The 24,568-nt window shown below is 39.6% G+C and overlaps 1 protein-coding gene across 4 annotated transcripts in view; it reads left to right on the top strand.

The window, feature by feature from the left end:
• The window catches only part of PLEKHA1 (pleckstrin homology domain containing A1), a 54,067-nt gene that overhangs the window by 13,974 nt on the left and 15,525 nt on the right, over positions 1–24,568 (top strand). For 3 of the 4 annotated variants that reach the window (XM_032882153.1, XM_032882155.1, XM_032882154.1), the window contains exons 2-7: positions 295–455; positions 5,079–5,135; positions 7,345–7,390; positions 13,790–13,887; positions 19,612–19,737; positions 24,028–24,171. In XM_032882153.1, the coding sequence (XP_032738044.1) occupies positions 315–455; positions 5,079–5,135; positions 7,345–7,390; positions 13,790–13,887; positions 19,612–19,737; positions 24,028–24,171 (612 nt within the window). In that variant the 5' untranslated portion in view covers positions 295–314. Of the gene's footprint in view, positions 1–294; positions 456–5,078; positions 5,136–7,344; positions 7,391–13,789; positions 13,888–19,611; positions 19,738–24,027; positions 24,172–24,568 lie in introns of those variants that run through there. The other variant, XM_032882156.1, reaches the window with a different exon arrangement.

Genomic DNA, 24,568 nt, shown 5'->3' with positions numbered 1-24,568 from the left:
TGGATAGCTAATTTTTTGGCTCATCTGGATGTGTTTAGGGAAGAAAGTAGGTCAGTTAATTCAGTGGAGGTGAACCGCTCTTCTTTGTTCCAGTCAGTATGTATAGCTGTATTTAGTAACCACTCACAATAAGCTTAATTTCAAAAATGGTTTTGCCCATGCTTTGTACATATTCACATGTACATATCCACCTCATGTTGGGAAGGAGGCTCTTTGTTAAACAAATTGTAAATAGCACATTGTAGGTTTGAAGTCCACTGAGAAGTACTTACCGTCAAATGTTTTATTTTACAGTGTAATGTTCAGGCTCAGAAATGCCTTATGTGGATCGTCAGAATCGCATTTGTGGTTTTCTAGACATCGAGGAAAATGAAAACAGTGGGAAATTCCTTCGAAGGTACTTCATACTGGATACCAGAGAAGATAGTTTTGTATGGTACATGGATAACCCACAGGTTTGTGAAATCCAGATGGTCACCTTTTTTCAAATCACACAAGAATCTTAATTGTTAATATATCTAACATACTGTATGGCTGTTAGGATTTGTTTTCCCAAACAATCTATGTTTAGATTTATTTCTCCTGGCTGCGTTCTTCCTGTCCTGCATGTTCAACCCCTGCTGTCTTACTTGAATTTCAGATGAAACTAAGTTTATTTGTGCATATGTATATGTGTCCCACCCCCCTCGAGAAATGCTGTCCCTGGTAGAAAATTCTGAAATCGTTTAAATTTAAGATACTGTCTCTGGGATAGAGACAGCTGTCTTTTGGTAAAGACACTACCTGAGCTAGTTGCCACTCTTGTACACATGTGTAGCCCTTTCATGTTGTGGTGACAGATTTGAGAGTCAGCCGTGTAATGCCATTCATGGATTGAAATGCACTTGGATTTTATTGTTGCCTTTCAAATCATTGGGGAAATGTCATAAATTAAAAATTAGAATCTCCGTTTTAAGATCTGTGAAAGACCTTGGATTAGAGATCATCTAATGAGTAGTTTTAAGTTTTCTCCCTCTGTGAATCTCTTCATTCAAATTGGGATGGATGTTGCAAGGTTGAGTCCCTAGCAAACGTTTAAGCTGATTCTGTCTAGTGGGTGAGGAACTTAGAGTCAAGGGAGGAGTGGGGACTGGTGGGAGGTTCCATTCTGTTTCACGGAGAAGGAACTAGACCCCCTGAGAAGAAATCTAATGTTCTTTACCACCCTGTACTTCTGGTTAGACAAAATACTTATGTACTAATGCGTTTATATTTGTTTATATAGCGTTCAAGTTGTAAGGGACTGTAGTACAAATTCCACCTCCTCTTCAATGCAGGAAGCCTGTCTATCCCTGATCTTCACTTTAGCTGTTGGTTGAATTACACATTATGAAAAAGTACTTATGCTATTTGAGACACTTTCATTATTATTTCTTCTGTGAGCCAAAATCTCTTTGCTTATATCTGCTCCCCATTAATCCTACCCTGTCCCTGATTCTCCATAAAGTAAGTTTAGTCCTTTATCCAGACACGACCTTTCAAATCTTAGAGGATAATTTGTATTTTAATTCAGTGTAGATTATTTGAGTGCTGACTTTGAGACTTTTTCCTAGGAACTGTCTACTCTCTATCCTTATTCTTATAGAGCTTACTGACACTGTTTTTACTCCCTTATCTCTGGGTGTAACCACCTTTCTTGGGTGGTAGTAACCTGGCTATGCAACTACAATGATTAATACCTTTACTTACTGGGCCAGAGTCCGTGGAAGAAGGAGCAGGTCAGCAGAAATCAAAAGTCCATGTTTATTTACTTTTATATTTTTTATAGAAATCAGATTTCTCCCCTTTATTATTCCACCTTTTTATCTGTGGCACAATCCCCTCCCAAACTCTCTTTCACAAAGTGGAAAGTAACTTAATTCCCCTTGACTCCCTCTCACTGCTGGGTACTAGATCCTGGTTTCTGGTTCTCCTCACCTGCACGAGACATTGCAGAGTTCTGGCCTGTGCTCTTCCTGGTTTGTCTCTCTTCACAAGATCTGGGCAACTGACACATACGGATTCTTCCAAATTGCATTTAAAGCTCCTTGGTTGTTTCTCTTTCTTCATAATAATAGGTTCTCCCCTCAGAATTCATCCTTTTATCAGCACTTCCCACTTAGAGCTAGAAGAAGTGAGCACAAAATGGACTATTTTTATTACACCGAAGGAAACATGAATTTTGAATCAGTTAATGGTCTTCATGGAGGTCGTAGCATTCAAAATTGACCCAGAGGGTGGATATGATTTTGGCCGGTAGTTGGAGAAGTGGGTGTTCCAGTGCTCATAGAATAGCACAGGCAAGAAGTCCAAGCAAGGAGGCCTGTGCCTATATGGAGAATAGTTCCCTGTGGCTGTAGCAGGGAGGGTGTGTGTTAAAAGTTTGCACTCAGCTAGATCTTTCTCACATGAACTGATATATTTTTTAAGAGTTGCAGTGTTTTTTTTTTTTTAAGTTTGTTTATTGGGACACCTGGGTAGCTCAGTTGGTTAAGCGTCTCTTTGGCTGTGTCTCTTTGGCTCAGGTCATGATCCCAGGGTCCTTCCTGACAAACCAGGAAGATCGAGTGCTGCATTGGGCTCCCTGCTCAGTGGGGAGTCTGCTTCTCCCACTAACTGCTGCTCACTTGCTTGCTCTCTCTGTCTCTCTCAAATAAATTAAAATCTTTAAAAAAAAAAACGTTTATTTATTTAAGGAAACTCTACACCCAGCATGGAACTTGAGCTCATGACCCCGAGATCAAGAGTCATGTGCTCTTCTGACTCAACCAGCCAGGTGCCCCAACATGAACTCTTTAAAAAGCCGGATTTGGGGCACCTGGGTGGCTCAGTAGGTTAAAGCCTCTGCCTTTGGCTTGGGTCATGATCCCAGGGTCCTGGGATGGAGCCCCTGCATCAGGCTCTCTGCTCAGCAGGGAGCCTACTTCCTCCTCTCTCTGCCTGACTCTGCCTGCTTGTGATCTCTGTCAAATAAATAAATAAAATCTAAAAAAAAAAAAAAAAAGCCAGATTTCCATGGTTTTTATGAATGTAGTACAGAATTTTAAATCTGTCTTTCTATTTGGTTCTTAAGAATTTTAACTCTTCATTCTAACTGATAAGAATCTTTTACAGTCTTGACTCTGCAACTGGTGGATTAGCCATCAGTATACTAGCTTTGTGTCATTTTTAAATGTATTAAGACTTACAGCTCTTAATGAAAACATTAGTAAAATGTCTTACTAGGATGATTACCTTAGGTTGAACCACATGAAATTGCCAGTATACCACCATTTTGATCTACTGAAAAATGACAAGTTCTATCTGCTTCAATCTAGTTGTTTATGTTACGGTAGTGTAACACACTTATGCTAGTCATAATAACCCTGATATGAAAAAAAAAAATCAGTTTAGCTCACCTGTCTATAGGAGCCATTCTTCCTCTATTTTCCTTTCTTTACCACTAACCATTGGTTTGAAAATCCATTCTAGTGTATTACTAGAGATCCATTTGGAGCTTTCTGTATTTTGTTGAGGGTGTGGGTAATGGTGGAGAATTAAATAATTGAGTATCTGTTCAGGAAGTGACTTTGAAGAAACTTGAAAGAAGTATTTTGGCAAAAGGAGTGCAGGAACTCATAAGAAAAATGGCTCATTTCCCTTTTTATTTTAAAAGCCACTAGTTGATTATTTCTTGTTCACTGTCAGGGAACAGATTTTGAAACCTACTTTTTTGTAGTCGAACTTGGCAGTAATCTCACTGATCCATAGAAACTAGGTATTTTGAATATTCTTTATCTCTTAGCTACTTACATTTCCCTATACTGTGCCACTGTTTAATCTATGACCCTTCATGTCATGCGGCCATGACATACTTCTCATTTTTCTTCCCCATACAGGACATAGAACTGTATTAAGCTAGTTAAAAGATTAAATTTTGGGAGGATTTAAAAGAAAAATAACACTTCTGAATGGAAGGTTAGTAGTATTTAAAAAAAATCACTTAGTAGTTAGGAGGTCTTGAAGGCATTTTAACATTTCATTGACTAATCCAAAATTAAAAAACAACAACAAAGCAACCTCTTAATGTAAAACATTTTATATAAGAACAATTTAACAGTATACCTTAAAAATTAGAATGTTATTTTATATACATATTTATGGTTTATATTTAGAAGCTTGAATGTAGTATATAGTTTAAAGCAAAACATAATGCAGTTTACATAGGAGTGAAAATTTTGAAAAGATCTGTCCCTGTCAACAATAACCAGTAATTATGTTTGGGAATCTTAATTAAGTCTTTGAAATGTCTCGGCTTTCATATAATTAATTGTTTCCAGTAAGCTTATAGAGAGGTCTGAGAAAGGTACCTCCTAATCATTCATAAAGCAAAGTCAAAGGTTTTCTTTTTAATGTACATGATCATAAAGTTAGTTAAAAAGTTGATCTTGGTTAATCTGCAGTGGAGGAAGCTTTCAATGTTAACACTGTTTTAATTTTACTTTTAAAATATTCTGTCGAGTTTTCCTTTATATTCTTTTATTTTTTTTTTCCAGACTCTCTTATCTGGTGTTCCTGCTTCCATCTTCCCCCTCTATAATCCATCCAGTTTATTATATTACAGGATATATTAAAGTACAATTTTGATTTGATTACAGAATGCTCACAAACCTTTGTTAATGGTGCAAATTCTTAACAGTATAAATTATTTGCTACTTTTTAAATTTAGGTCCTATATAGGTAGGTTCTCAGTTCAAGTTCCCAAACCACTGTTTTTTACTACAACCCTATATGATACCATGTTACAACCCTGCATTTATGGCTTTTAACGAAAAGTTTGGCCACAATGATAAAAATAGCCTTTTAGTTATAGAATGCATTATGGTGGAACAAAATAGAGTTTGGTTTTGTTATCCAGTTGTCAACTTGATTTGTAAATACTTGAACTAAAAAAGTTGATTTGTAAAATGTGATATTAAAAAACCTAATTTCTTAACTTTTTCTAGTACGTTTAGAACATTATAATATAAAATAAATTAATAATGTTGGATTTTAATTATATATTAATAATTTGTTTCCAGAACTTACCTTCTGGATCATCACGTGTGGGAGCCATTAAACTTACCTACATTTCAAAGGTAGTTTTTCTGTATTGTTTCATATTCATGCCTGAATTGAGAGTATGAATAATCAAAAGAACAGCTTCCTTTCTATGTCATTTAGTGATGAGGTTTGGGGTCATATCATGCTGAAAATAGTACTTGCTCACTATGGGTAGGAACTTCTTTTATAAAATTCGGAAGAGTATTTGGCAAATTGCAAAAGTTAACATTAACTTCTGTGATTGGGCCATCAGGACATTGGAAGGGCATCAGAAGGACAAAAATAAGTTAACAGGTTCTATCTTTGGGAAACCTGAAGAAGATGTTTTCTGAGTTTGCATTTATTTAAACTGTTTCCAACTTTTAATCCCATTACCTTTGACTTTTTATTTATGTTTTACTTTGAAGAAAATAAGAACCATCTTCATGAGGAAACAATGGTTTTTCCTTCATTTCACTTTGTTTCTTCTAATTTCTCTTTTCTTGCTGTTGATATTTCTGGAATTTTTGTAATACTGTTTTTCTTTTAAAAAATTTAGGTTTGGTATTTTCAGGTATTTCCTCCCCTTGATTTTATCGGTGTTTTGGGAAGCGAGATAGAAGTTGAGGACCTAAACCTCTGGGGTTTTTATACAAAATAATGTTTGTAGATGACTTAAGTTATGAGATGTGAAGAGTAGCATGGAGTCATATGTGTGTGCGTACTATTAAGCATGTATTGGAATTTCTTCGCAAAGGTCTTCAACAGAAGACAGGTTTACAAGTGTGCTTCTGTTTAAAGGACAGACAGTTTTATAGACAAAGTACTTTGTTCTCAATATTGTTCTAGTTGACAACAACAAAAAGAATCAGCCCGTGCACAAAAAGGTTACATATTTAAAGGGCAACATTTTATTATTATTTATTTAATTAAAACCGTATTATTTAATTTGCAAAAGATGAATATTGTTTAAATATACTTCAGTTGTCTCTGTAAATTAATACATTTTATAAATGCCTTAGGGTACTTTGAGTTTAAATTCTATAGTGATTATTATTAGGAAGCATAAAATTCCACTGCGAAATAAACTGTAGGCGCCCCCCCGCCCCGGTCTTCTTGCTTGTCTGCAGCATAAGTGTGCGGTGATGTAAGGATGCCGCCAGGAGTTGTTGACTCTCAGCGCAGTGATGAGGAATAGGCAGTGGAGGGAGAGATTGCCGATATGCTTGTATCTTTTCAGTCATTTGTTGCCTGGTCTTTTTAAAAATGGGAGCTCTTTTTAAAAATAAAGTATTAACTAAGCAAGTAAGCCTGACTGGCCACCTGCCTCCCAACTCGTCTGTTTCCCTTTTAAAATATAACTTTCTCTGTGCACTTCTGTTGACTTTAATCTCTGTCCCACAGCTTTCCCAAAGGTTGAATTGTACAGTTTGTACTCTGCGTTAAATATGCCTCCTTTTTCCAGAATTTATTCCTGGAACAAATTCCAGTGTGACTCAGAGCTGTGAATTTGTAGTTGGGATCAGTCAGGAACCCCAGACTTAGAATTCCTTCTGAAGGTACAAAACAGATGCTGCAATGAGATGTCACCGGACAGCAGGTGGTGATAGTCACGAATGGGCTTCTAAGAGGCTACTTCATTAAAGGGGGGGGGGGGTCACAGCGACCAGGTGCAACTAGTTGTTTCACCTTCTGAAAGCCGTGTGTTGCATTTAGCAGCGTGACCCCATTATCCCAAGATGTTCTCATTTACAAGAGGATCCAGTGCCATTTTGGTTTCATTTCCTCATTGCAGATTAATACCTTCTGGATTTGGGGGCTTGGTTAATTACAGCCTCCCCCTTACCCACAGTCATTATCTCTAAAGGTTCACAGCTAATTTAGAAATATGCAATTTGGAAAGAATTCAGAGTTTCTCTATAGAGTATTCTGAGGGTATTTTGTGAAAATTATGTTAAACTAAGAATTTTTCTGTGTGTTACATAAAACTTTTAATGGTTTACTTTCAACTTCTTCACATTTCCTTTGAGTAAATATTCAGAAGGAACATGGAAGTGTCATTTGTTTTAAACATTTCACAGTTGGGAGCCGTATTCTGTGTTTAATTTGCAGTTCTTTCTCAGTAGCCGTAAAAGTTTAATTTTAGATCTGTTTGCTAAATACATGTTATTATTGGGAAATCATAAATGTGCACGTTCATGCAGCATTTAAAGTTGGTTATCTCGCATATGAAGAAGGGAGTGACACATTTCTCTTTTTTGTTAGGTTAGCGATGCAACTAAGCTAAGGCCAAAGGCTGAGTTCTGTTTTGGTAAGTAGCCATTTTCTGTATGTTTGTTAACTAAAGTTTGGCTAATATAATTACATTATGCTGTAAAAGAAAACAGTCCCTGAAAACCACACACACAAACCTATGGGTTAATGGATTATTCTAAGGGAAATTCCCTTGAAACCACCATCCAGGTGAAGAAATAAAACTCCCCTGCCCTTGAAGCCTCTTTCCTGTGTCCAGCCCAGTCCCAGCGCCTCCCTTGTTTGGATGTAGTCATTAGCTACTGTATATAGTGATCACCGCCAGCAAGACTTCCAGTAATTCTTAACTTTCTACCTTGTATTATTCTATCATAAATGTGTAAATAATGGAAAGGATTTGGTTTTCAGCTTGTGGGTGCTGAGGAGTTTATAGCTTGGGGGTGGAGGTAGTCGAGGGTGTCTGATCCAAATAGTGAATGTCTAGTGAATGTCTAGTGTGTGCACACTCTGCTTGGCCCTGGGGCTGGGAGAGCAACAAGAAGCAGTCGTCGCCCTTAAGAGCCTCACAGGCTCCTTGTCTCACAGACACCGTAGCTGGCAAGATCATCGCATTTATTGCCGTCAGCAGAGAAAGGACCACAGACGAGCTTCACATCCTCACTGGGGAGTCAGGGGAAGCCACACTGGGTGAGGAGACCCTAGAGTCAGTGGCCACCTACCCTTGATCATCCTCTGCCATGGGGGAGACAGGGGGGTGGGGTGGGGGCACAGGGACAGAGACATGCACGGGAGAAGAGCATGGTGTGCGCGGGCACCGGAACACTCCGTGAAGCTGCCGGGAACGAATGGCGACAGACCAAAAAGTAAAAGGGCAGGTGGGAGTCCGGGTATAACATGTTGACACATGATGTGTGTGTGCGTGTGCATGTGTGTGTGTGTGTAAACAAGAGGTGAAAAATTAGCATCTAGAAAGCTGACATAAGGTGAAGGAAGTTTTTTGCATGGATAGAGTTTTGATGCAGGTAGATTAGTTCAGTGGCTCCCAAACTGCAGTCCTTAAGGGACTGAATCTGGGTGGTGGCAGTGGAAGGAAGGACAGACATCGCTAGCAGGAGACGTGAAGGGACTTGGTGACTGGATGTGCAAGAAGAGAGAGGTTTCTGGTAGGTTCACTTCTAGTAAAGAAATGAGGAGTCAGGGAGAGCTGGATTGGGTAAAATGTTCGGTGAGGAGTGTGATGTGGCGGGGAAACACCAAATGGAAATGTTGTGGTGGTAATAATCGAGGACTGGATGGAGCCTGAAGATCAGGAATGGAGGAATTTGGAACCTGCGATGATAGCGGGTCGTAGTTGAAGCTGGGGGAACTGGTGTGCCCTCAGCATGTTCGTGGAACCTAGTGATGGGAAGACATTTCAGAGTGGCCAACTGGCATGCTTTACGTGAGAGTAGATGCTTCTTGTGGTAGAGTTGATGTTAATGTTCCTTGTTCTTTTTTGCTTGTAAAGGGCAGGTTTCTTCTTTAGGCATCGTGTTAGGGATAACAGCTCGTGGCAGTCATGTACATCCAGCAAGAGAACAGGATATGAGCAGGATGTAAGGTAGCTGTTCAGAGAATCCTCTGTAAAGCTTTTTAATTTTTTTTTTTTTAAGATTTTATTTATTTACTTGACAGTTCACAAGTAGGCAGAGAGGCAGGCAGAGAGAGAGAAAGGGAAGCAGGCTCCCTCCCGAGCAGAGAGCCTGATGCAGGGCTCGATTCTAGGACTCTGGGATCATGACCTGAGCCGAAGGCAGAGGCCCCAGCCCACTGAGCCATCCAGGCGCCCCTCTCTGTAAGGCTTCTATCACCATTAAGAAACTAAAAAAAATTTATGTTTTTATTACAAATTTATAATTTTGGTTACTAAATAGGAAAATACCTCAGACTTTGTGAGTGAAAAGCTAGTGGGGGCAAGTCGAGTAACAGAGTACTTTGTGTTTTAGAATGTGTAAAGCATATACTCCTGAAAGTCTTTAATGTAAATCTCAAACCCGAGGTTTGAAGGAATAGGATTATATAGTAATAGATGTGAGGTTCAGTTACTGGAGTATTTAGAATGGGTGATTTTACTTGGAGTCAAAGATTAAGAGTTTTGTTTTGCCAGTAGTTTATTAGTCTTTACTACTAGAGGGGATAGAAAAGAGATTCTTAAAATGCTAGCCTTCAGAGAAGTAGGCAGAGGCCGTAACTTACATTCAGAATGGCAACACAAAGACTCTCCTGCCTTTATTCCATCTCAGATTGCTCAAAAACAAGTGACAAGAAACACTCCAATCATCTTTGATGAACCTGGCAGACATCTGTAATCTGCAGTGTAGACAGATGGGAAGTGCGTGGAGGAACGTAAAATAACTTAGCAGGTTGCAGCAAAGGCCAGTGGAGAGCTCGCCAGTCAGGGTCCTGCTCCCCATGCCAACTCCAGCTGGAGCTAGGTTCTGGGTGTTCTCTGGGGAGTCAACAAGAGGAGGGACTGAAACAGGGACTACGTTTGGATGTCTGTGTCAGGGATAGCCTCTGGTCCCTGCTTCCATCTGGCTTAGGCAGCCTCCCTTCCACCATCCCAGCAAGAAATGGCATGTGTACTATGTTTAGAAATAGAATCAGTGAAGGGTGCCTGGCTGGCTCTGTCGGAGGAGCACATGACTCTTGATCTTGGGGTCATGAGTTCGAGTCCCATGATGGTGTAGACATTACTTAAATAAGTAAAAACTTAAAAGGAAAAAAAAAAGAAATAGGCTCTGTGCTTGGGGAGTAGGAGAGGGTTGAGGCATGAAACTGAAGATAGGAGGACTAAGTGAAGATCCGCCCATTGAATGCACCCTTTTCCTGTGTCCAGTCCTGGAGCACTGGGCAGCCAGGCATAGTGGGATGGGAGTCTGCCTACCCTAGACAGGAGAGCTGTAGGTACCGACATCTGGGCATTTCTACTAGAGGAGTTTGTTGTGTAGTAAAGTCCAGCAGTTAGCAACCCTACAGATCTTCAGGAGAGCTTCCAATCAGTTTTTTAGTACCTTGTTTTTGAAAGTATGAATAGACAGCCCAAGATTACATGACATTTGAGGAGAGAGAACTGTCAAATAGGAAAAGGGACACAAGACAATGGCAAAACTCAAAAGAAAAAGTCAAAATCTAAAAGTAGAGCAGAGACAAAGATGAGAGGAGAGAAATGAGAAAATTAGAGATTCCTTTAAGGAAATCTGCCATCTGACTAAGGGAAGAGGACAGAGAAAGAACAGAGGGAAGAGAGACACTGACAAGGAAGGCATGTGGAAAGCGTCGCATCACCATGTGGTCCATAACTGCATTCGAACCATAACCCAGGTTGCTCCTGGGTTGTGAGATGGCATTTGTTTGCAGTCAGGCTCATGTTTGCATGAGCATCCAGTATGTTCACTTCGATGGTGAAGATTTGAAATGAAGGGGCTCCTGGGTGGCTCAGTGGTTAAGCGGCTGCTTTTGGGTCAGGTCATGATCTCAGGGTCCTGGAATCGAGTCCCACATCAGGCTCCCTGCTCGGTGGGGAGCCTGCTTCTCCCTCTCCCTCTGCCTGCTGCTCTGCCTACTTGTGCTCTGTCAAATAAATAAATAAATAATCTTAAAAAAAAAAAGATTTGAAATAAAATAAAGAAGTACTCAAGTGAAGAGGTAGTGGGAACACCAGCGTCTGGTTTGGAGCCATCATACACTGTGAAGCCCCTGATTTAAAAGCGTGGCAACTTACAGCTTTTATGTAGTTTTGTTTTATTCTGGTGTTTGTTCTTTCTCTGTCCCCACCTCCCTCCCAGCGTTGTTAATATGCCCCTTCCCAGTAATTTGCTTTACATTTTCCACAGTGCGTTCTTACTTGGAAATCTCCAGATGATAATGATGAGGAGGATGATCTCTGTTTTGTCCCAAGTACTGTCCTAGTTTCTTCACATCTCTTGCCTCCACCCCTCCACGAATGGGTGGGTTGCATCCATTTCATTGATGAAGAAAACGGGGCTCAGAGAGATTGCATAGGTTTTGCAAGACGACATTGCTAGTCGAGTGCATGAGCTGGCCAGGTCTGAGTGACTCCAGGCTCCGATTTTTTCCTTCCCATCATATCATTATGCCCCTTCCTGCCATGCACTATATACAATAATAAAGCACCTGAATTTTTATTGGGAGTGCAGGGTTTGCTAAGAATCTTTTTGAGAGTTGTATTTGCTCCTTTTCCCTTAAAAGAAGTCCTTATGTAGATGTTACTCATTCAAAAATAGATGTATTAAGCACTTGCTTTATAGCAGGTCCAGCGTAGTACCAAGTGCTCAGATTTTCAGACCCTTTGGATGATCTGGGCAGATGCCCGGAACAGTGTTGAGGGAAGAAACCATTGGGGGAGGAAGGGGGAACTCAGCCTCAGCCCGAGTTGGAACAAGGTTGTAAAAGAGTGCTTTGCCAGTTGTTAGAAATTAAAAATAAAAGCGGCGTGTTAACATATCCTACTCTGCTACTCATTTATCTTAGTTTATGCTAATGGCATTTAGAATTTCTCCAGTCTCTAGTAAGATATAAAAGAACTGACTTACAGTGTTCTAAATTTCTTTAGTTTCCAGACCAGTTGTCGTATAGCACTTCCCAAGGGACTATCTGACTTCTTTGCTCAGATTCTTGTCTCAGTTCAAGGAAGCTCTGGTTTAGTGTCTTGGTCTCAGTTCTAATTTCAAAGTCCTGTGCATTTGAGAAATAACTTTGGAAGTTATTTTCATAGTTCAGAATTGCAGCAGTGTAGCTGTTGAAGTGCATTAGCTCCTAGAATGATATTTATGTTTTTAAAAATGAATGCACATGAAATATAATTAATAAGCTTTAATTCAAGGGTTGACAGGGATAGTTGGTAGACAACTGTGTATGCTGGTATGCTTTGCTTCATACAAATAGTCACTAAACAGGTATATGTAAGTTAAATTGTACAAAAAGTTCCAAATGTATTAAGATTTTAGATCTAAAGACATAGATATAAAAGAGTGCTGAAAATATCAAGGTGTTTATTTTTATAACCTTGAGTTGGGGAGATTTTCTAATATGTGAAAGCTCAAGTCATTACAGGAAAAAGAAAAGATTGGTAGAATATTCCTGTTTGATAAAAGATACCATGGGCAAAGTGAAAAGGCAAATGACAGACTGGGAAAAAGAACTTGAAATAAAATAGAAATGATTAATACAAAAGCTCTCCAAGTCAACACAAAGTAAGTGAACACTCAGGAGAAATACGGGTAAAGAAAAGAAAGCTCAGAAAACAAATTCTAATGGCCAAGAAACATGAAAAACTTTGTCTCAATAATCAAAGAAATTCACATTTAAACAAGATGTGATTATTCACCAATTAGGTAGCCAAAGATTGCTGTGTTTGTGAGAGTCCAGTCAGGAAAACAGTCTGCATTAGGTATTTCAAACACTGGGGTATTTGTTTTGGGGAGTTGGTTACCCATTTGTTGGAAGGCTGGAAGAGCACAAAGGGGAATGCTGAATAAACCTAGGCATTAGGAACTATAGAAGGCCACTATCCCCCTCACGGCTGGAGAAATGAAAGGGGAAGAGGTAGTAGTATCACCTGAACCTAGGACTTAGGAAGGGGGCCAGGATGGAGCTAATGCGGGGTGTCTGGGGAGTCTGCAGGGCTGGCAGAGAGAGTGGTGGAAGCGTCTGAGCAGTAGCTAGTGTGTGTTGCTGCTGGTGGAAGGACAGCGGTAGCAGGAACTTAGGAGAAAGTGCCCTCTCCCCACCTCCCTCACACCTTCTAGTCTCCCTTCAGTACCTCCCATTAGCAGAGCATGGCCCGAGCTGGCAGGGGGTCGTAGGAAATATTGTCTACAGACTGCAGCTCCAATATCATAGAGTCCTGGGTCTGAATACAAGGTCCCTCACTAGCATAGGTGCTAATAGTCAAGACAGGTGTGGGGCACTTGACAAAACAGGCCTTCACATACACTGTTGTTAGGAATGTAAATGGGTTCAACCTTTTGGGAAGACAAGTTGCCCAATAGCTATAAAAATTTTAAAGGTGAATTCCTTTTGACCCAACACATCTGTGTTAAGAAATTTATCCTATAGAACTGGTAACCCAAGTATGGAAAGATACATGTACATGATGTTTCATTGGGATAATTTATATGATTTTAAAAAATTAGAAATAGCCTAAATGTCCATCGTTAGGGGATTGGCTAAATATATAGTGGTATTTCAATTTCATGAAAAACATGGCCGTTAAAGATAAGAGGTTTACCTATGTTATTGAGTGATAAAAGCATTATTACATATGATCTTGTCAAATCCAAGAGAATCACAGTATTGAACCTAGCATGGTTTTTCAGAAAGTAGCTGCAAATATAAATTTAGATGTAACAAGTGCAAAATTTCGTGTGTTGTAGTTAATTTTTTCTCTCAACAGTTATGAATGCAGGGATGAGGAAATACTTCCTACAAGCTAATGATCAGCAAGACCTAGTAGAATGGGTAAATGTGTTGAACAAAGCTATAAAAATTACAGTAAGTATTTGTTGTTTTTTTTTTAATTTTTAATGTCTGGAAATAATCTTTACATTTTGAAAATATATCTGCTTAGTGTCTCTAGTTTACCAACAGATTGTGTATTCCAAGTTTGTTTAAAACACAGGTGTTTATAATGTGAATACATTGCTTTGTACAAGGTGACTATCAGCTCTTAAAAATAGCCCATACATAAATGCCTTTTGAAACCATTATGTACCTAATAAGATATGTATTAGTGTAGATTTTAACCACTGCATGCGGTAATGTTTCTAGGGTAAAATGCATATTTTTTCTTCCTGAGTAGGATAAGGGGCTTCCTGCCACTGACCCAGCTACTGGGCGTTGGCCTTCCTGTCTTCCAGGCCATGGGCAGGATTGCTGTCACATAGGGTAGAGTCCGAAGAGAGGAGCAGGAAGCGGAGGTGAGGGAGTGGGAGTGAGGCACAGGGATAGGGAGTGCATTTGGAGAGCTGTGGCGGCCAGAGGGTGCTGTCCACATGGCCCTGGAAGTCTGTCTCAGGCTCTAAAACCTGCCTGGCCCCCTCTTCCTCCTTGATTTCGGGACTTGCCGTCCTTGCACACCTTTTCTGTGCTCCAGCATCCCGCTTGCCACCTGCATTTCTCCTTTTGGTTTTCTGATGAACAGGAATGTGTATTGATTATCTGCAGTGTGTCAGGCCCTGCCCTGCAAGTTTTACCCAAATTATCTGGAAAAGTGAGCTTTGAAGGATTGAGAAACTTACCAGTTTCAGAGCTGGTAAGTGGTGGAGCCGTGAGCCAAACCCAGCCCATTTGACTCTGGAGCCAGACCCTGAAGAGCAGTGCCTTACTGCTTCCTGAAAAAAGAGCCCTTTCCTACTCTTTTGTTCCTAATGCAAAAACCCAACTTTTCTGAGAGCGTTTACTACTCACAACAATAGGCAAGTAGAGAGGTTCTGTGCCCTGATCCTACCTCTCCTTGCTTTTTTCCTCCTTACACACTTGTAGAGAAACACATAGAGGCCTGCATGGAAAGGATCTGGAAGGAGTTCCTGTGTGAGGTTTGTTAAATTGAAGTGTGTTTCTGTTAAAGTGTAGTTATTTACTGACCTTAAATAACTTCAACCCTCGAAAGACATGTGCTCTGAAAGTTGCCATATGTTATTACTTGATAGTTTCCGTCTGAAATGAATGATTCCATATTTATATCACAACACAATGAAGAGTTAATACAACTAAAGCTGTTCTCAGTGAAGTCAGAGTTTTTGTCTTGCACCAGCACAGCCTGTTACCACATGACAGAAACACCCACGCCGTGCATCTGATCTGTACATGGAGAAGTTATTTTAGGCTTGTGCAGTTTCAGGAAAGCACTTTTTTGAGCTGATGCACAAGTACATATTCTTCAAAGGTGTTAACTAATTGTTTTTAATTCAATATATATATATATATATATATATATATATATATATATTTTAACGTGAAATTTTCTTTAGAAAGTACCTAGTAGCTTTACTGAGTTTGTTCATTGCAATAGCAATTTAAAATAATAAGCAGCACTGGTTTCTTAGTGCTTTAAGAAAAACGTAGTGGATAGTCTCAGGATTTTGCCATTTTGGGGGTTCTTGAATTGCTGTGTCTAATTTATTAATGGTGGGAAACCATCTGGTACAGATGACACTGTTAAGCTTGTTCAAGTGCAAGAGAAACTGAGGTTGGGTAATGTTCCAAAGTATAAAGACTGCTGATACCAGCTTTTGTGGTTTTACAGCTTTTACACGTTGACATTTTTATAGTTTTTAAGCTAAATCAGTTGATATTCTTTTATAATTCATGTTTTTGTAATTCACATTTAGAAGATAGGAGTACATGAAAGATACAGAAATCCTTAGCCAGTCAACAAAATGAATATAGTGATATTACAGTGAATTAAAGTGATATAGAAGTGATAGTATTTACTAAAGATCAATCTTAAATAAACATTTAACTTGCATGATAGCAACGAGAGAATTTCCCATGCTTCCATTATTTAAAGAGTCTTGCCCATTTTAATGTCATATGCATAAATACACATGTAAATAAATGTATTAGGGTGTGGAATCTCTAATTTGTCACACTTTCCTATGGAAATTGCCAGTGATTTACATACATATTTCTTTGGAAAATTAAATACATTTTAGTTATGTGTGGTTTACATTTCTGTGGAATCTCTCCAAATGACATTTTGGTCAACTGTATATGTGACATATAAACTTAAAACTTTAAAAAATTCATAATTAGAAAAAAATTCATAATTAGGTTTTGGAAGTATGTGGTTTCAGAATACGGATGGTGAAGGGGTCGTGGTAAGGGAATGGTGATTATTAAACTACTTCCTAATTATAGTACCTGTCATCTTAATGGACTGTCCTCTGACATCCTGGTCTGTGGCTTACTTTGCTAACATCTGTGTGAAAATTTATCGGTGGCTGCCATTTAAAAAAAATTTCCCCCTTATTTGAAAAGAAAAGAGAGTCAGTATTAGAGGAACCAACCCTGAGGGGAGTATCAGTGACTGGAGTTGGGAAAATCAAATTTTAAAGTATACTTTCAAATAACTATTCATTTATAGCAGTAAGAGTATGAACATGGTGGTCTCTAGTCCCTTATTGAGTATCCTCAGGGGTACTCAGTAATTTGTGTTTGAACATTCGAGGTTTTAGTGTGTAAGCCCTGTCGTTTTTCTCCGATTTGTTCATCCCTCGTTCTCTGACTCCCTTTTCTTTTTCTGCTGTTAGGATCACAAGCAAACACCTAAAAATACATGCAGACTTCTCGCAGAAAGCAGCCACAGGACAGACAGAAAGCAGGAGACGGGGAGCCAGGGGCAATGAGAGCAAGCACGTCCAGTGTCTTTGACACTTGCTGTCTGCCTGGGGGGTCATTTTTCTGATTCTTCTTTATTAGTTGGCTGGTTTGTTAGTCCTGAACGTGTTTATTTTAATGGCTGAATTTAGACTAATACTCGGAATTTTTAGGAGTAGGTATTGTGCTTATATTTTTCTTGTTTTAGGAGAATGTTTACAGTTTATTTTTTATTACTGTCTTTTTAAGGATTTTATTTACTTGTCAGAGAGACAGCGAGAGCAAGAGAGAGAGAAAGAGAGAGAGAGCACGATCAAGGGAAGGGGCAGAGGGAGAAGCAGGCTCCCTGCTGAGCAAGGAGCCCAATGTAGGACTTGATCCCCAGACCCTGGGATTCTGAGACCTGAGCCAAAGGCAAACCCTTAACGACTGAGCCACCCAGGTCCCTACAGTTTATTTTTTTAAATTGTAATGAAATGTTACATTAGTTTCAGGTGTACAACATACTGATTTGAAAGTTCTGCACGTTACTCAGTGCTCACCACGCAGTTTAGATAATTTTTATTGTAAAGTACAGATCGAAGTTAATTACTGAGCTCTAGCTTTGGAATTATGCCATACTTAGCATTTATTTTATTATCAGGACAAATTAGAAGCAGTGGGGCTTAGCAACATAGAGAAGGGTTTTTAATACACCATCATTTCTGAAAGAAAAATAGAAAAGTATAAGTGTATAAGTGTCAGTGTATTTTTAGGCCGGTATTAAAGGTTTTTCTTAGGAAATGCCCACATATGACTAAAACTCTCAAGTTCTTAAAAGAAGGACTGACTTCACCTGGGTCACCTCTTAGCACATTTCAACTAACACAGTTGAGAAGAATGTTGAGTTCTTGGTTTTAAATTCTTCTGATGCTGTTTTCTGTTCTTAATGGGATAACTTGGTCCCATCTTATCTGTCATAATTGAAATACATGATACTACTCATTCAAACATTATAGGCTTCCTTGGATTGTTTCCGGGTGTGTAGTGTCCTTTGTCGCCCCTTCACTATCATGTCATTATGTGAATCTTGTCAAGTAGAGTTCTAGCAATTATCTGTTGCCCTTAAAAAGTCCAATGTATAGCCTCTTAGAAGAATGCTGGAGGCATTCCGTGGCAGGGTTCATTTCTCTTCCTGTTTCCCTCACTTTTGTTTCTGCCAGTGACCTGCCTCATAGTGTAAGTATAGCTGGAGGCCTGGGGAGAGAGCCTTGTGGGGAAGCATTTCTAAGGGAGAGAGGCAGGGCAAAGAGTGGAGTTGCGGAAGTCAACCAAGAGACAAGTTGGTATATCCATAAATTATATCCGTAAGGTATATCCATAAATCATATTTATGTGGATTGGCATACACTTAGACACATGTAGAGCATGTTTACCCAATATTTCGTGTAGCTTTGTCTGCAGACACCGCTGTCCGCCTGCTCTTCCCCAGACGTGGTGGGAGAGCACAGGTCTGGCAGCAGTGTTTCTCAGGCTGGTTTCTGAAGCACCTATCTCAGAAACCTCTGGAATTCCTGCTGAAAGTGCAGTGCAGCCTTGTCACACCACCGAGGCTTCACAAGTCAGAATTTCTGGGTATGCAGCCTGGGAATCTGAAGGTTTTAATAATGTTCCTGGCTCATACTTCATGAATGTTAAAGCTTAAGAAACCACACTGGAATCATATTAATAAATGGCTTGGGTCTTTGACTGCAATGTGATTATTGTCCCCTGGAGCTGTGCCAGTGTCCTGTTAACAGGGATTAACTGTATGGCAGGCAGGTTATTTAATTTTAAATGTTTTTACATCACAATTACGGTGCTTATTGGAAGTAGTTGTCATGATGTTTCTGAAACACTGCAGAATCCTCAAATGCCCTTTAAATCAGTGGCAAGGTTAATTGTCATGCTTAACATCACATCAGTGCCAAGCATATTTTATTATGTTTTGTTCAGAGCCAAGAAAAATCTATAATTCAAAGATAGACAACATGCAGCAGTCTATTGATAGAACTAGTGCTTCGCCAAGTACTTTGTTTCTGGATTAGGCCACATAAGAAAAGCTGAAGCATAGGTTAAACATTTGTGATGCCTTTGATTGTTTGAGTCTACTTTAGTGAGATACTTGTGAGTGATTTATCATTGATACAAGTATTGGAATTTCTTTTAAAAATTTCCAATAAGCTTTAAGTTATATTGAACATTTTGACTTCCAGTTTTAAGTATCTTACTCTTTTTTTCCTGCTGATTTTGGATTCATCCCCTGAGTCAGTCTTTCACCGTTTACTGAATACCTACTCCACTCTCAGTAGTAGACTGTTCTAACAGTAATGATTGACTTGCCACAATCCCTGTGCTCAGGGGTGCTGCAGAATCTGGGGCAGGAATGGCGGACAGGGAGAGATAACATAGAACTATAACCCAATGTCAAGTTCTGTAATAAACAGGAGGTATAGTATAGTGGTTGACTGTACAAGAGAGTTACATGAACTTAAATAGAACATTGTACAGCCAGGATCTAAACCTGTGTTTCTTCGTGCCTCTGAGCGTCTGTTCTCACTGAGAGAGTGAAGATACACGCCCTGCGCATAGGGTTGATCAAAGGATTAAGTGGGAGAAGTTATGAAGTAGTAGCTGCTGAAGTAAACACTCAGTACATGGTGGCTGTGTTTGAAAGTATTACTGAAACAGACACGTTAGTGGAGAACTTAAAGGGGTACACACACACACACACACACACACACACACACACACACATTATATGTAGTTTTCATGTATGTCAGTTATATGTAAGTGGATGATTAGTTGGATATTCTGTGATAGAAGAGGGTCTCCTAAATAATGCTAGTTGTAAAATGATTCATTTACATATTATTTTAGGTACCAAAGCAGTCAGACTCACAGCCTCATTCTGATAACCTAAGTCGCCAGAGTGAATGTGGGAAGAAGCAAGTGTCTTACAGAACGGACATTGTTGGCGGTGTGCCCATCATTACCCCAACTCAGGTAACGCATTGGTTAGTCTACCGCGTGACAGTTTACCCACTGTGTAGTCATTTTTATGTTATAAAATAGAACATCTTTACTGAATTAACACAGTAGTTAATTAATTTTAAAAACTTAGTGTTGGTTTCTTATTTCAAAAGTATGTGTTTATTATGACACATTTGGAAATCACAGATACACAACTCTTAGCACTTTTCATGTTTTCTCTGAGCCTTTCTCCTTTTACGCTTTTGTCGCCAGAAGTGGAGATACTTTGTAAACAGCTTTTTCCCCTTATATCTCAAACATTTTCCGAGTCATTACGTATTATTCTACGTCACTTTTAATGACTGTAGTCATTTTGCCATGAATTTACCATAGTTTACAAATCCTCTGTTGTTGAATAGAGTTCCTTTTCCTTTTGTAAACAGTATGAGTAGGAAAAGCCCATTCTTTCTCCCCCACACTACCACACTCAGCATGCTGCTGGCATCGGAAGTGTGGGGTTCTGTGACACTGGTTGGGTGTCCTACGGTGGAAGTCAGTTTTGACATTCAGCCTGGAATCCTCAGGTTAAGGGCTCAGTCCTCCAGGACTCCCCCTGCATCCCTTCAGATGCCAGTTAAAAGTCCAGATTATTACCTGTGCTTCTGATCGATGGCTTTAAATTGGATGTTCCCGTGACTTCGTGTCCAGATTTGAGTCATTTGCTAGAGTGGCTCCCAGAACAGAAGAAAGCAGTGTATTTGCTGTTTGCTGGTTTGTTACAAAGGATATGATAAAGGACGCACATGAACATCCAGATGGAAGAGATGAGAGGGGCGTGAAGCCTCAGTGCCCGCTTTGGGACTCTCCTAGCACCTCCCAAGTGTTCACCAATCCAGAAGCTCTCTGAACCATGTACTTTTGGGATTTTTATACAGGCTTCATCATGTAGGCACGATCACCTCTGTTTCTAGCCCCTCTTCTCTCTCTGGAGAATGGCAGGCGGGTCTGAAAGTCCCAAGGTTCTAGTCATGACTTGGTCTTTCTGGTGAGCAGCCCCCATCCGGGAGCCCATCCCCCATCTAGGAGCCCACCCAGAGCCGCTGCATTAGAACAAGAGATGCTCCTAGTGCTTATCATTTAGGAATTTACAAGGATCTTCGGAGCTGTGTGCTTGGAACCAGGGGCAGAGACCAATAGGTATTTTCCATTATCCATAAATGCTATGATGAACATTCCTAAGCGACTGAGCCACGCAGGTGCCCCCTATGATGCACATTCTTGTAGCATAAACGTTGGAGACATGGAGGATAGTTTTTTAAAGGATGAAGTCCTAGAATAAAGATGCCACATCAAAGAGTTTGCGAATATTTTTTAAACCTGTTTTTCTGCAACCTGACCTAGATGAACCACACAGAGAAACTAGAATTTTGACTCTGTTCTATCACACAAGTGCCAATCTGCTAAGTCATATCTTATTTGGGTATTATGAAGAATAGAAACTTATAAAAAAAAATTTTTGGATGAAATTAAAACTTTTGAATGACCTTAAATTTCTTGTGTTGCTGTTGAGTGAATGAGTTTGTAATATAGATTGAATTACCAGCTATTGAGAAACTCCAGGTCCAGAGGTAATGGATTGCTGTCACCAACTTTGGGCACTTTCCTTGTCTCTGTGCCTGTTTGGACTGAGAGGACTTTGGCACTTCATAAACCTTGTAAATTGTTTTATGCGCCATATTTTTCAGGTCTTGTGTCAAGGAAGGGTGATAGTGGAGAGTCTTAACTCATTAATTAACTAATTAGTGCTTTCTTTATTCTAAATTAAGGGTATATTAATGAACAAAAAAATTCATGCTCTGGTGGGAGCTTACATTTTTCACCAGAGTTGGATAAAAGTGTAAGCTAGTATTGTGTTTGTGTGTGTACTTTTAAAAAAAAGTAATGATTTTTAACTTCTAAGACTTCTGGTTAAGATAAAACTATACTAAGTTGCTTTCACCTGTCTTACGTCTTATGCTGATGTAAGTGGTAAGACAATTTGTCTGTAGCAGTATTAAGATAGTAGTTTGTATCTCTGGCTATTTTGATATTATACAGAATTAAGATTTTGTTGTGTTTTAATTTTGGTGTATTCAGTACGTTCTAAGATTCCATTGCAGCTGCCATATTAAAATTTTTTTTTACTTTGCTTTTTGTAATACAGCTTTTTAAATTTATAAAGTATTTACTCATTATAAAAGCACTTAATTGTTAAATTATCAAGAGAATGATAAATCTCATTTGCTTGATTAATTTATTCAGTGATTATTGGATTAGTAGCAGTTACGTGCTGGGATTACAGAATTTACGTACATAATTCTTGCTGTCGACCTGTCTAAATGGATAAAGGTTGCCAATTCCTCAAGATGAGACTTGAGCATTGGTTTTTCTCTTGAAATTTAAGAGTTCTTCAAAATACATGTTTGGTTGATTTGTGGGATTCTAGATTATAATATGTTGCATACTATAAATAAACAGAAGCCAGTGCTTTGGGGACCATGAAAACATAAGTGTAGTTAGATCTTTTTTTTAAAAGCACTGGACTTGGCATGTAAAACAAAACAAAACAAAAACCCTACAGAACTTTTAGATTCTTTTTTTTTCCTTATTTTCTTTTCTTTTATTTCTTTTCAGTGTTCCAGAATTCATTGTTTCTGCACCACACACAGTGCTCCATGCAATACGTGCCCTCCATAATCCCTACCACCAGGCTCACCCAACCCCCCCACCCCACTCCCCTCCAAAACCCTCAGTTTGTTTCTCAGAGTTCACAGTCTCTTGTGGTTTGTCTCCAGCAAGGAGAAAATCTTCTGACAAGGAGTTTTTAGATTTGACAGCAAAACTGTCGTCCCATCAAAGGAAAAATTGATAAATTCGACCTCATCAAAATTGAAAATGTTTGCTTTGTGAAACAGGATGCAAGGAAAGCTACACACTAAGAGGAGGTATTTGCAAGCCACATATTCAACAAGGCACTTGTATCGAGAACATACAAGGAACTATCAAAACTTAGCAGTGAAAAATTAATCCAACTAGGAAGTGGGCAGAATTCACGAACAGAGATTTCACCAAAAGACAAAAGATAGACATGTGGCAAAGGAGCTCTAGAAAGGCTTCTCAGTGTCATTAGTCAGTAGGGAAATGCAAATTAAGACCGCAGTGAGCTATTAACTGCACACCTCGCAGAATGTCTCAGATATGAGTAACAGAAATGCTGAGCGCCGGCAGGGACTGAGCGCCGGCAGGGACGAGGAGAAGCTGCGCCCCCTACATTGCTGGTGGGAATGCATGACCGCTCTGAAAAGCAACATGGCAGTTTTCTATTAAAGTAAGCTTGTGATTACTATACAACCCAGCATATGTACTCCTAGGCATTGCTCCCAGAGAAATGGAGACTTATGTTTACATAAATCTGTACACGAATGTTCGTAGCACTTTTATTCCTATAGTCCAAAACTGGGAACAACTCAAATGCCCTTTAACAGGCAAAGACTTAAACAGCCCATGGTATGTCCAGACCATGAGCGCTACTCAGCAGGCGGAAGGGACAGGCTAGTGATACAGGGAGCAGCCTGGACGAGCTTCCTGGGAAGGGTTCCGATCTCATAAGGTCACACACTGTAGGATCCATTAAATCCCATTGCCTGACTGTCAGAATATGGAGATGGAGAACAAATTAGGGGTTACCAAGCGATTGGGCATAAGGACTCTATAGGGGTAGCCCAAGGGAGCCTTGTAATGGGAAGCACCTCTGTATATTGTTGTGGTGGTTTTACACAAAGCTGCATGTGACAGAATGGCATAGAAGGATCCAGACACAGAGACGGATGAGTGCTTTAAAACTGGTGAAATCTGAACAAAGTTTGTGGGATGTTCCAGTGTCAGTTTTGGTAATGTAGTGTAGTTGTACAGTTTCCCTCTTGGGGGAACTGAAGGGTATATATAACCTCCTGTACATTATTTTTTTTTTTACAACTTCCTATATTAGTGAATGTGTATAATTATTTCAAAATCAAAGGTTCACCCCCTTCACCCTCTGCCTCCTCCCACCCCCCAAAAAAGCTCTGGGAGCACACAAGAGAAATAGAAATCTGTGGTTTTTATTACTGATGTGAGTGTTATGATTAAGGACCTCGAATTATTTAGGAAACTCTTCAAAATTTGTGTTCCTAACTGAACTAAGATTAGATTTTAAGATTTTTTATTAGAATAACAACATAAAATACAGCTGTGCCTTGAAGCTAAACAAGCAAGAAAAGAATTTCTTTACTTGCCTCCTTTTAGAAAGAAGAAGTAAATGAATGTGGCGAAAGTATTGACAGGAATAATTTGAAACGGTCCCAAAGCCATCTTCCCTACTTTGCTCCTAAGCCACCCCCAGACAGTGCGGTCATCAAAGCTGGATATTGTGTAAAGCAAGGAGCAGTGGTGAGTACCTTAACGGGGTATGTATGGGAATAATGAAAAATGAGTCCTCTGATAGCAAACTCGCAACGTACCAGCCACGTGCTGTTTTTTGAAAGACCCAAAGTCAGAGACCAGTGGGCTGAGGAGTCAGGAGATAGAATAGGGATGGCTGTATGTTTATAACTTGGTGTTATTTTCTTGGTCTGTGAGTGGCTGGACAAATTAATGCTTATTACCACTGACCTTTAATTTTAAATCCGCTTTCCTAACACCTTATCCCAGAAGGCTTTCCTATTGATTTTTCCTCCCTTGTGAGTGGGTCAGAGAAAGAGATCTCTAGCAGGGAGGTGCAGGAAGAGAGGAGGCAGGGCTGTGGGGTGTGGGAAGGCTCACTCACTCGGTGTTGGGCTGACCTCAG

This window comes from Lontra canadensis, unplaced genomic scaffold, assembly GCF_010015895.1.
Source record: "Lontra canadensis isolate GAN:19392208 unplaced genomic scaffold, GSC_riverotter_1.0 scaffold79, whole genome shotgun sequence".
Classification (NCBI taxonomy): Eukaryota; Metazoa; Chordata; class Mammalia; order Carnivora; family Mustelidae; genus Lontra; species Lontra canadensis.
Note: the sequence above shows the minus strand (reverse complement) of the source record. Positions and strands in the feature narration are given on the sequence as shown.